The 13,180-nt window shown below is 36.9% G+C and overlaps 1 protein-coding gene across 2 annotated transcripts in view; it reads right to left on the bottom strand.

Moving 5' to 3' along the window:
- Positions 1-519: 519 nt before the first annotated feature.
- The window catches only part of LOC113963455 (ras-related protein Rab-10-like), a 30,285-nt gene continuing 17,624 nt past the window's right edge, over positions 520-13,180 (bottom strand). For both annotated transcript variants that reach the window (XM_027674541.1, XM_027674551.1), the window contains 2 exons: positions 9,948-10,049; positions 520-896 (listed from right to left, as the gene is read on the bottom strand). In XM_027674541.1, coding sequence (XP_027530342.1) covers positions 822-896; positions 9,948-10,049 — 177 coding nt within the window. In that variant the 3' untranslated portion in view covers positions 520-821. The remainder of the gene's footprint in view (positions 897-9,947; positions 10,050-13,180) is intronic.

The following is a 13,180-nucleotide window of genomic DNA, read 5'->3' as shown; positions in this document are numbered from 1 at the left end:
AAACAAACATTTGAAAATACAGGTATGCTGCTAACACCTGCATGAATTATTTTAAAGAATTATACAACTTCACATGAGAAAGATGATTATTACAGGATGTGTATTACAGGATTGTGTTGTTCTCTGTTTTCTGCCTTCTTAGGAAGGTTCAGCAACATACCCTAGTTGAAGGCATCCCTGCCCATGGCAGGGCAGTTGGAACTAGATGATTTTTAAGCTCCCTTTCAACCCAAACCATTCTATGACACCAATCTTGTATATGGTTTATTCTTTCTTCTTAGCTCTCACTTTTGCAGCCTCCCTATTCAAGGTTATTGAAGTAACACATATGTTTCTGAAATAGATGTAAAAGAAACAAAAGCCAAAAATTTCCATAGAATTATCTTAGGAGATGGCAGTAAATATCAGGTGCTTAAAGAGATGTTATATGATTTCATATATCAGAAGGTTGCCTGTATGATGGTGATGTCAATGTTCATTACATTACAAATCTGGTATAAATAACACAGAAAAAAAAAGTCAAGGCAATTTTCTTTTTAATAGGAGAAAATTTGTACACTTACATTACATTTCTGCAAACATTTGTATGCAAACACAGTCATCCTGTGATGCATTCCAATATCAGATAACTGTTTTATCTTCACATTAAAAATATGAAAATATAATATAAACATATAAAAACATTTGGCAACAAAGTGTGTGTAATACAAAGGATGCCTGAACACTGTGTTTTGAGATTACAGGCTCGCTTTTAAAATCTTGTGTGTGCCTTTGCAACACTTAATATTTTCTGAAGAGCAAACGGAACACGAAACAATATTTCAGAATGTACAGCAGGTTCTCTTCTTACTTTCATTTAGAGTCACAACATCTAAGTCATATAATACACAGGATTTCTGTAAAACAAACATAAGCAAACAATTAAGATAACTAGAACACAACAGTTGAAAAGCTTGCTTTTTCACGTATTTTAATGTAAAATATTTGGTAAAGTCACTAGATACATATGTCTTTAAATATTTAATTAAAAGATTGCAGTTTTCTAACAAATTAAATGGAAACTGAAGCCCATGCAAGTCCAGGTTTGGCATCTTTACATTCTTTAGCTGTCTCAAACATCTATCTTAACTCTGAAGGTGACAGATGATAGAAACTGTCTTTTGAGGAGACACTACAAACCATGCTATCCTGAAAATCTTTTCTCACAGGAACTGTTTATAAGTGCACGTTCTCCTGTTGACTACATCAATTTTCACTAGTTTCAGTTAAGTGCATTAATCCTTGAAGTATTGAGCATGGGGTGCAAAAGCCCAGTTGAAAGGAACAGGAAAATACAGAGTATCAGTACCTACTTAAAAAAGGCACAGGCTATTAACTGTTAGAAAGGACTTTAACTTGTTTTGTGAAATTCACTAAAATTCTCTGTTTTCTTGCCTCTGTTTAATAACCACAAATACCTCCAAATGGAAACAGTTCAGTTTTTATCATGATAAACTATCAAAATATCACTCCACCCTTGTAAAACATTTATGTACTGATTGCAAAAGCAGATTATAACAAAAATAAAAATCATCAAAACCAGGACTCTTCCTTTCAGCAATGAACTCGACTAGATAATTAGTTTTGACCAGAGAAACAATCAAACCCAGTTGTGCAATACAGTACAAATACATGTCGCAATCCTGTACTCTGAAACTGTAACACTGAACCCCGAACAAGGGCACAAAGACAGAGAATATTGTCACATGCCAAGGAAACAAAAAGTCCTAACTTCTCTACTTGCCATTCTCCTGCCTGTGTCTTGGCAGGTTTACCAAGTATGTAATGATACACAGAGAAGTAAGTGCAACCACTGGATTCACCACATTCATCTCAACCCAAACCCAACAGCCATAAACAACAATTTCTGACAATAAAGAAAAGCTTCCAGAGACAACAGCTATCTAAAACGGAATTCATGAAATTCAAAGCGCAAGAAAAAAGAAAGGAAAAGGGAAAAAAGTCATCATGAACAATACTAATCACGATTCAGAATTGAAAACTTACACATACAATGTCACAGGGTAGTTGAACATTGACTACATCCAGAAGGGTTCATCTAAAATTACTCAGGTGAATCAGAATGAGGGCAAAATAAAAAGTTCCCCTATGCTACAAATAAGCCTGATGCCTCTTTGGCTGAGTATATTTATTGCTGCCTAAAATTCTGGAGTGGACGCATGAAATTTGTTTCCTTTTTCCTTCTGTAGCCATAGTTTCAGCTCTTCCAGAGTGCTGGCTGCCCTGTGCCAGGGCCGTCCCCACAAAGAGAGCGATTGAGCTTGGTCCTCCCTGGGGCTGCAGAGACCCAGTGCAGTGTCTAAACTAGTATTGCAGTGTCTACACCTCAGGATGGATGTCGAAGTTGTCATCAGTAAAATTATTAGCAAATATTTTTCTGACTGTAGGGTACTGTGACTTACTGATTTTAGGAATTTCTTGTCATTAGTCACATAATGAAGAAACACAGCATGTGCACTTTTACTTGTTTTTTTTGTTTGGGTTTTAAAAATTATTTTTATTTTTTGAGTGATAAGGACCAAGAGACATAACATTTTTATTACCCTTGAGAATTCACACAAATACCAACACACTGATTTATAACTTCTGATAAGTTTTAACTTTTTACACAGTTGCGTAAGGTACTCGAGTAAAGGCATTAGCTATTAACATTTGTATTAACATTAGGCAGAGACAGTATTTGATAGTCTGCAAGCATAGATAGTAAATATAAAGTATGAAGACCTTTTTGAAAGAGGGAGCAAGGCAGAATCCAAAGTACACAAACATAACCTTGCAATCTCAAGGAACCAGATACCATGCTAGTTTACAGATAAGATTCTGAAGGGAAAACTTTGGAAGAAAATGGTACAGTAAGAAGTTTAAATTCACTCATTTGAGACCAAGAAATAAAATAAGCATTGATTATTGTGGACATAAACTAAAAATGTTTTGTCTCACCCATGCTTTTTCCTGAGAAAATAAAATCAGTTTAAGTAGTAAAAGAGTTCTAGAAAAATCCCTGTTTGAACAGTTTCAGAATTCAGATTTCACTTACTTAACTTCAGAGGAAACAGGTAATTCAAGATGTTGCAGGCTATACTTCAGGATCAAACTTCATGCTTTCAGTGAAAAGGGAGGAACTTTCATGTTCCTTAAACATTGAAGATGCTTATTTGCAAATATTTTACTACTTAATAGTACTTCTGGGTGGCAAGTAAGCTGTTCATGTATCCTTAGCACAGATCCTCAGTACTGTAAGTAATTAAGAATCGTGAAGCATAACGATAATGCAATGGTTCTTATAATCTGTAAGATCATTATCTGATAGTTTATCAACAGACTAGCCAGCACAGAAAGACAAGAACCAGCACTCTACAAATAAAGAAGAGCCATTTTGAAATCAGTTTTAAAATTTTAAAATGTAAAAGTTGAGGTAAAACTGGTAAGATTGTTCCATACAGGATCTTTGTGAAGCAAATGAGGGCCTGGGATTCATTTAAGCAAATGTGCTGTACAGATTTTAACAGTCCACATTCATAATCTAAAGAGATATGAGGAGTCCTGCATGAAGCGCTGAAGCAACAATCAGATTTGGGCAATCCCAGGTAGTGCTCAACTTCAGCCAAGCCTTGGAGGAGGTGGGGCACCCCCTCTCCTGAAATTACAGCAGGGAGTTATGCAAATCTCTCCCACCTCTGGGAACAAGGCAGGCAGCATTCTTCCTCCAGGGCTCCATGAACACTAACACTTCCAGCTCACATTTCAGCTCACCCTGTTGTAACTCACTGCCTGACAAGTCAGCCAATAAACAGCAAAAGAGATGTGAAAAGATGAGAAGAACCACAATGGTACCAAGAAGCTTGAGTTTCCACTTTGGCATCTTGAGCAAACTGGGGTTTTGAAAATACCTCCACAGACAGAGATGCCACTCTACCCTGCAGTGATTTTAGTAAGATGTCGAAACTTCCTGCTATCAAATACTAGTTTTTCCTGTTAAATAGCACACCAGACATGTCTCACCCAACAAAGAGGCATCTGTTCAAGCCAGTTTTATGCTTCCTGCTGTCTCCCCTCCAGGCTGTCTCTCCTCTCCAGCTCTAAGCAGAGTTTGTATCATTGGCGTACAACAGATACCTAGACACAGGAATTGTGATGAGATGCTAAGATTCCAATTTTTTTTTAAATCAAGGAAAGAAAGCTAAGGTGGCATACAAAGGGAAATGTAACAAAAAAAGATAAACTCTTTGAAAGGCTTCTAATGGAGTAAATCCATAAATCTTCATTAAGATCAGCTGAGCATTCCTTGCTGCAAAAACTGCTCAGATCAACTGTGCCATACAAAGTCAGATGATTCACCTACTCAAGCACCAGTTCTTGGTATTTTGATACTGGTTTAGTTATTTCAGAGGTGAGGGTCACTGTGGGTTCAGAAGAATGACAGGATTTTACTCTATCAAGTCCCCAGTCGAAGTCAGGCTTGGAGTGCTTGCTGAAAAACTAGCAGCTTTGGAGAAACAAGAAGGGGGGACTGTAGCTGAGGTTCCTATTATTTATACATTCTTTAAATTTTGAGGATTTTTATTCTAATGACAGAATGATCCTCCTTAATCACTGCAATCATTTTGTTTATATTTAAAAATGATAGTTGACAAAGACTGACAAACCATGGCAGAGAACTTGATGCAACCAAGTCCATGTCACTCTTGTTCCTGAACTGCCAGTAGAAGAAGCTCAGTTATGAACAGTCCTGACACTTTCTGTGCATTCCCTATATTCTGTAAGTCAAATTACTTGTTCAAAACGCAAGGCAGTCTTCTCACAACAGCAATGGGCAGGACATGGCACAAGCAGTATTAAGCAAGAGCTAGGGATATATTAACAGGGAAGGCAATCTCTGTGGGAATAGGGACAGGAGCAGGATCTAACTGCTGCTGAATACGTTCCTCAAGAAATGTTGATGAAGGCCTTGCTCCCAAAACCTGCTATTCCACCATGTCTAAAACATCTAACCCACTGGCAAAGTGTGGGGCTCTATCTCCCTCTTCTGTTAATACCAGGTAGACTGTAACAATGTTATACTGCAATTAGTTATTTCACAAACTTGAGAAGACAGCCGTGGTCCTCCTGTAAGGTTCCTCAACCCTACAAGTCATCTAGGTAAGGTTTAGTATAGTTGCACATCAACAAACCTATTTAAGAGAGCAATACATCTTCAAAACCAAGATCCTGCATAAGCAGTAACTGCCAGAAGCGAGTCAAGTCTGTAACATTCTTTTGGTCTCCTGGAGTTCAATTTATGTAATTTGAATCATATGAAACCATATAGGCTGAGATATGGAACTCCCTATAATCAAGGGAAAAAGAAAGGCACTTCCAGAACAAAATTTTATTCTAAAAAGACTCATCTCTTTCCATTGTATAGAGATGATTCCAGACAATCAGACCAGTCATGCAAATTTTAGCTGGTTAAGGTTGCACATCAAGATGAATCTCATCCCCTACACTCAGACATTGTGATTAAGTTTTGATTTACATAACCTAATTATATGCTACTGTTTCCAGAAGAATATCTAGCTCATTCAATGTCCAGAACAGACTTTTTTTTAATTAAATAAGATAGAGTAGTTAAATTATGCCTTACATTGCACCAACACTAAGTGAGTTGGTACCATTTATCCTCTTTGCTTTAATCTCTGTACCTTGGTACCCAAGTGTGTAATGCTGAATATACTACCTAATGTTACTAAGGTTATGGAGATAAAAATCTAAAATAGATCTAAAGTACAGCATTACAAGCATTATGAAAACCCTCTTGAAGGAATTAATATTCTGTGGTCAGTATAAGATAAATAAAGGGCAAACAAAGCCTGGGGCTCCATGCATGACTGAGGATAATAAAGAAACATTGAATATGCACTGCTGGAGACACAGGGATCTTTTAGACAAACTAACAATTCCATGAACCTCAGCAATAATGAAATCCGATTTCCTATGGATTTGGGTCTTGATGTGAATTAAATTTGATATCTATGATGCAAGTTCCAGCTGGAATGGCTGGTTGAAGCATTTTTCAGTTTCTCTATAGAGTGGTCTCTGTCCAACACTGTATGACCTCATGTTGGAGACTTTCCTTTTGCAGAGTACTCTCCCTCTCACCTTATTTTCAAGAATGCCTCAGGAGCTTAATTATCTTTTAGTTTGACCTGTCAAATTTGTTTAAAATCAGCTAACAAGTTACAAAGGTACTTTAGGAGCAAAGGCACGGGACACAGTGTAATTTCAAAAATCTGTTGCCATAGGAAAGAAAGGTAAAGAAACAAAGGAAGGGCAGAATTGAGGCCTGCTATTTCAGAATGTTCATCTCAAATGACATCCAGCTGTTAAACATTAAATGTTGCTCTCAACAGCACAGGGCAAGGTCTTGAATGGATTTTCACTGTTCTCTACTCAGCAGATATATGTTTATTTAATATGATCAAAATAATCTTAGTAGTCAGTTTGGGAGATAGGCAGAACTTAAGTTTTGGTTAAGTTTTATGGCAGTTTTCAGAAAAAGGTGAAAACTTCATTCTTTTTTTCCTTTTTTTTCTTTTTAATACAGTTCCCTCCTTGCTCCTATTTTAGAAAAATACCAACAACCACTCACACAAAGACATAAATACAAAGGTTTGTAATATTTTTTTTAAAGCTAGTTGAGAAAAGTACTGCTTGTCAGCCATGACACCAAACAACACAAAAATGCAAATGCTAACTGCATTCTGGGAGGTATTTGTTTGGTTTTGGTTGTTTCTTGAGGACTGACTCGCAAGTACAAATAGTTCACGGGCAACCAGAAGCATTGTCAAAGAACAGCTGTCATCTATTACTGAACAGGTTTAGGCGTATCTGAGACTTATAAGAATTGTGAATAAATAAAATACTGTTGTTATTTGTCAACATGTCTAAGCAATATTCTGGAATAATCTGTCATTAACATCTATTTCCACTGCAGTCTTTCAAATACAATCAAATCAGCTATTATTGCCCTTCTCCAAAAATTCATCAGTCAGAGGAAGTTAAAATTAAAGCATTGCATTCAGTTATTATTAACTGATTGGTTTGAAAATTGTGAGTTCTCAGAAATATGGCATGACTCCTTAGCTGTTACCAATGTAAACTGTCAAATAACATCTCATGGTTTTAGTGAGACTACCCATGTAAATTAGAGCTGTAGGATTGAGCCTAAGCATAGAATGGCTGAGATGGTATCTGAAACATCAAGCAGTACCTTAGTTATCTGAATTGCTGGAATACAGAAGTCTTCTCTCTCCCTTAAACTCACTACAAGAAAAACTACAAATTAAGAGATAGGAAAGTGCAGCACAAAATAGGGACAATACAAACGTGCCTTTTGTTTTGTTTTGTTTAAGTGTCTGACACATTTTAATGGTTTTTTTCCCCCCAGTCCTCCACTGAACAACAGCTTGTTCTAAATTTCAAAAGAATCAAGACATTTAGTATTTCTGTATAAGCTCTGTAACTCTGGACATTGATCTTCACCATCTACAGAGATGTTTTCTGTACATTTGGTTAATAAAGAAATGCCTGTAGTAAATGGTAAGCAAGAGTGTATATAAAAAATCCTAGATTTCCTCAGATTAATACAATCTACTGCAATGTATCTGAAAATGGGTCTGCTGCCTGTCAGCCTGCCCTGCCCATTTATCTTACCTCTGAACGACCTTCACATACTTCCCAAAAGCATGGCCATAATAGACTTTTCTAGAAAGTTCCTTAAAATGAGTTTCCGGTAAAGCAATGACATGCTTCCACTGAAGCATCTCATCAGTCTGGGAGAGGTGGTCCTATTGCAGAAGCATGGGAAGCCTGATACCATCGGACATAGGTGTCTTGGGCCAAAACACTATGCAAAGCTGTATCTCCTTTTTGCAATCAGCAAGTACATATTTCACCACTACAGAATGGATATATGACTAAAATGATCTCAGACTGGCATCTATCATGTCATTTTTCACAGCTGCTAGTCACACTTCCTACTGCATTTTCCCTTCTCCAAAATTTCATCAGTTAGAGGAAGTTAAAATTCAAGTACTACATTCAGATTTCACAGTTTTGTGAACAGGCAAATTATTTTGTCGAACCTGAAAACCATGATGAAACTCTATGGTAGATTTTTTTTTTTTTTTTTTTTACTGCGAACTCTCTTATCAGGCCATGGAAAAACCAATTGGGCTAAAGGAGTCCTTGTTTAAATCAACAAATCCATTTCACTAAAAATGGCAAATTATACACCAAAGTAATGGTATGTGATGCCCCATCAGGATTCCAAACATTTCTAGCTAAGGTGAACTGTTACTACAGACAAACTCGACAAATTCTCATGGGCATATTTCCCAAACACACATACATGCAAGCAGAGCACACAACTGTTCAAAGCAGTTCTAATTAAAACCATGCAGCGGTATAACATTTTCAATGTGGTCTGAATTTCTTTGCCATGTCCACACTAAAAACCCCATGAATTTTCATGAAGATGAGTAGGAATACTGAAGTTCCACTTACACTAAAGTAAGTGCAGGCAATCTTAATGTGAGAAATAACCAAGCACCATTTCTGCACACTGAGAGAATTCTTAGATCTTACCCAAATGCACCGTGCAGAAATGCTCACTTTGCACATATTTGTCTTTGCAGTAGTTATGATCATAGCTATTGTTTTGTATTTTCAAGCTTCATACTAACATATTAATATATTCTCCATTTACAGCAGTCAATGTCTTTTTATTTACAGCAAAATCAGAGTTATCTTGAGACTTTTTGTCCAACTATTCAAGGACCTGCCACTATCATTCTGTTCTAAACAATATTTGACCATCAAGTTGCTGTGCTTCATTTTCATGCTAAAGTAATCAAAAGATTTTTTTTTCTTCTTTTTTCTCCCCCAAAATAACCAACTACAGCTTGTGTTATATAATACAACAGGACCTCAACTTAGAAGCAGTCCAACCCAGAGCTATTATTCTGACCATCCCCTATGGCTACTTAATCAAAACACTGCAACTTGTGACTTTGTCAGTAATTTTGCTCATTTATCTTTATTATGACTTCAACAGCATTCAGAATGGAAGGTTAGTTTTGTATAACTAATATTGGTGATGAATGGCGATGATAATGCATTGCATGAAGAACATCTATTAATGTCTAAAATAATATTCTACTGTCTAAAAATAAATTACAATGCAAAACATTTTCAGAGCTAATGAACAATAATTCAGTCCTACAAAAGTATTGCAACTCCAAGGAATAAGGACTTTTAAGCCAACACACTTGAGTTAGTTAGAGATGCTGACTCTGACAGCTACAATATTGATTCCACTACTAATTAACTCAAATCTTTAGGTCATGATAACTTCAAAAGCACTAGTGTAAATCAGCCAAACAAACAGCTATGAACCTTGTATAAAACATTTGACTGCTGAACACAAAAGGTCCACTGATTACATCAGCATACAGCATCTTCGCTCTGAGCACATTCTGCAGAAACTTAGAGGAAATGGGAATCATCCTGGCACAGAAGTGGAACTACTCTAGAGCTGTTAACCACTCCCTTACAGAAAAGCACGGGAAAGAAAAACACAAAAGCAGTTGTCCTGAATTGTCACTTTCTCTCTGAACTGTATTTTACCTGCTCCCCTCTACTGTTTTTCTCTTCTCCCACAATTCTTTTCCCCCACATCCCTCCTCTGTATACCTGCAACTACAGGATCCCTTCGAAATATTAACTCCATAATACAAAAAAAAAAAGCACTAGCTGTGCTTTGCCAAACCTGTTCTGTATTTACAACCTTGTTTACCCAATCTGTCAAGAAAAATCTCCCATTCTTTCTACTTAGAAAAGAAGCCTACCTTTTCCAGTATTTCCTTAGTCAAGATTGAGAATGCATGCTCAATGTTCACATCATCTTTAGCACTGGTTTCAAAAAATGGTATTCCATATTCCCAAGCAATCTGAAAAACAAAGGTAGGCAATGAGATGAACAGTCTTCAGGAAAAAAACCACTTCCTAATACTAGTATCGAGAAATGGAGGTGTTCTGACTGCTTCTAACATGCTATATAAACACTGATTAATTTACATGTTAGCTCAGTAAAGTATTCTATTTTCATCCTCAGAATGTTTCATTCTTCTTAAATATTTTTCCATTTTCAAAACAGCTTTTTTAACCTATCGCTACTTGTAAATAACAACAATAAACTTCAGTGGGTCTGTTCTCAATGTTTTGATACATTTGGAAAACAAACTATCTCCTAGGCAATTATTTAGAGGAAACTAATGGAGTGCCCGCAGAAAGGTATAGATAAAAATGTGACAAAAACTGTAGGAAAAGAGACATGATGAAATATGAAAGAGATGTTCCTTTATGCCAGACATAAAGAAGCACAGAAATAACAGGCAAGCAAAAAAAAGATACATGTGCAAAAAACATATTATGGTAATAGGCAAAGAGAAAATACTTATAAGGGCAGTATAGACTTTATATTGGTTGGTTCTATTTAATTTACTTGTGTTCTCTCATTTCCAGTGTATTTCCCTTATTGATAGCTTAGAGCTATGTTGGCATGAAGAAAGAAACCCAACACAACAAAAATAATAGTTTTTTAGAGTCCTAAACTTTTCCCAATTTATACAGTTAAATACATGGACAAAAAGAAAACACAGTTGCATCATTGCCTCCCAAGAGAGGGGGCCAAAGTGGGAATAAATATGCCAAACATAGTGGAAGAGTCTATTTATTCCCACTGCAATTGATCCCTTCTTGGTACACATCTGGAGAAGATGATATCAGGCAAAGAAAATACCCTACTGCTTATAATGTATAGAAAATCCTGTTATTACTGAATAGTTAATGATTTATTTGGAAGGGTCTCCATTAGGATAAAAAGTCTAATGTTGGCAGTTCTGTTTGCTTTCAATGAGCTCCAGAAATAACAAATCAGTGCTTCACAAAAATTCCAAAATCAGGCATGAAGATACAGATAAAAGAATCAGACTTCATAAGTTTTAGTCAAAATATAACCAAGATTATATTAAAGGTAGGAAAAAAAAGTGAGGCAATTGGTTTCCTTTCCAAAGTGCTACAAGAAAATGTAATTCTGAAAATAAAGATGAGATCTAGACTGTTTCTTTAGACAGACTGCTTCATAAGGGATTCTGAATCTGAAGGAATTCTAGCTTACTGCTGTGAACTATTTTCAGTACTGCAGCAACTTGTTACAGAAAATTAAGATCATTTAGCTATTCATGAGTGTCAATACAAAATGATGTATAATGGTTCATAAAGAAAAATACAAGCAATAAAAAATACTGGGCTACTAAAGTAAACTGCTTAGCAGTTTCTAAAGTACACAGAAACTAATTAAATACTCCCTTTTCCTTGTATCACGTACCAGATTTCTAGAGGGTTACCTATGTACAAACTCTGATGAACAAAAATCCCCTACATTTTAGTCATGGAATCACAGAAGCCATTTTGAAAGGTAACCCCACTTGAAATGGGGTCAGCCATGGCTTTGCCTACCCATGTCTTGAAATGCACCAACGATGGACATTCTATAACCTTTATGGGACCCTCTTCCATAGCTACATCACTCTTTTAGCGCAACTGGTTCTCCTCATCTCCAGCCTGAACCTCCCAAGCCAGGTGCCTGCTGCCCCTTGCTTTATTGTCTGTCTCTGCTGAGAAGAGTCTTTTCTGTCATTTCTCTAGCTACACTTCAATTGCTGTAGACCAGTACCTGGTCCTTAGCCTTCTCTTTACCCACCTCCCCCAGTTCTCCTCATGGATTATTCCTACTGGGCCCCAATCACCTTTGTACCTGTATGCTGTACCATCTGCAGTTTCTCAACACCCTTCTTGAGATGGGAGAGCCAAAGCTGGGCACAATATTCCATGTAGCCTTGCCAGCACTAATTAGGGGGGTAATAATCCCCCCAGATCTACTATCCACTATCCTTCTAATGTCACCCATCATGCTTTTAAGCCATAAGGGAACACTGCTGACTTATATTCAAGCTAGTGTTCAGAGAAACTTGAGTCCTTTGCAGCAGTAAATCATGCCTGGGATTACTCCATCACAGGTGCAAATCTTTGCACTTCATGAATTCAATGATGTTTCTGTTGGCCCAGTTCTGAATTTTATCAAGGTCCTGAAGAATTGCTGTTCTCCCATTTGGTCTGCCAATCACACCCCTTAACCTCATGCTACATGCAAATCTCCATCTATCATCAGCAAGATCACTGATGAAGATGTTGAACGACATGACTGAAACAAGGCTGACTGCCTATAGCTCCCTGAAGTCCCTTCCTTGCCTTTTTTAAAAGATTCGTGTCATGCCAGCATCTTTCTAGTCAAAAGGGATCTCTTCCAACCACCACGTTTTTTCAGAGTTGACTGACAGCTCTTTTGGCACAACTGGATGAACTTCATCATGTCTATGGATGCATCCAACTTTCCTAAGCAGTTTCTAATCCAAAGCTTTCCCACTGCTGGCTGACTTGCTCCTTTCCAAACCATGCCAGTACCTGCAGAGGCCTAAGACAAACAGACCACAAATACACCTGCAAGCTCTATCTCTGAAGAGCCATGCAAAAGAAAAATAAAATAAAATCAAAGCAAAAAACTTCGGCCTTCTCTGTATCATATTACTACATTGTCTACTACATCTATCAATGCAGCTGCATTTTTCTCTATATGTGCACAATATTGGTCAAAGAAGATTAATGTATGCATAATTTCAATTCACCTTGCATAGCGGTAAGTTCTGTGGCAAGCAAGTCTTCTAAAAATGTAACTAGATGGAAAAAACCCTACCAGTCCAGTGTTAAAGCAGTTGGAAACATGAACACAGATCTGGGTACTCCCTCTCATAAAGAAACTGGAAAGGCACATTCAAAGAACTATTTTTTTCTCCTTTAGGAGTATCTTGAGTAGATCCATAAATAAAATATCTAAATACATTTACAAACCCAATGGAATTATACTACTGGGCAATTTTATTTTATAATATCCTTGAGAACAGTTTGGAGATCCAGTGTTACAGTAACAAAATAAGTAATGCTAATACCGCTTCCAAGATGA

Source organism: Neopelma chrysocephalum, unplaced genomic scaffold (genome assembly GCF_003984885.1).
Source record: "Neopelma chrysocephalum unplaced genomic scaffold, ASM398488v2 Primary Assembly neopelma1_22, whole genome shotgun sequence".
Taxonomy (NCBI): Eukaryota; Metazoa; Chordata; class Aves; order Passeriformes; family Pipridae; genus Neopelma; species Neopelma chrysocephalum.
This window is presented reverse-complemented; position numbering and strand designations above follow the sequence as displayed.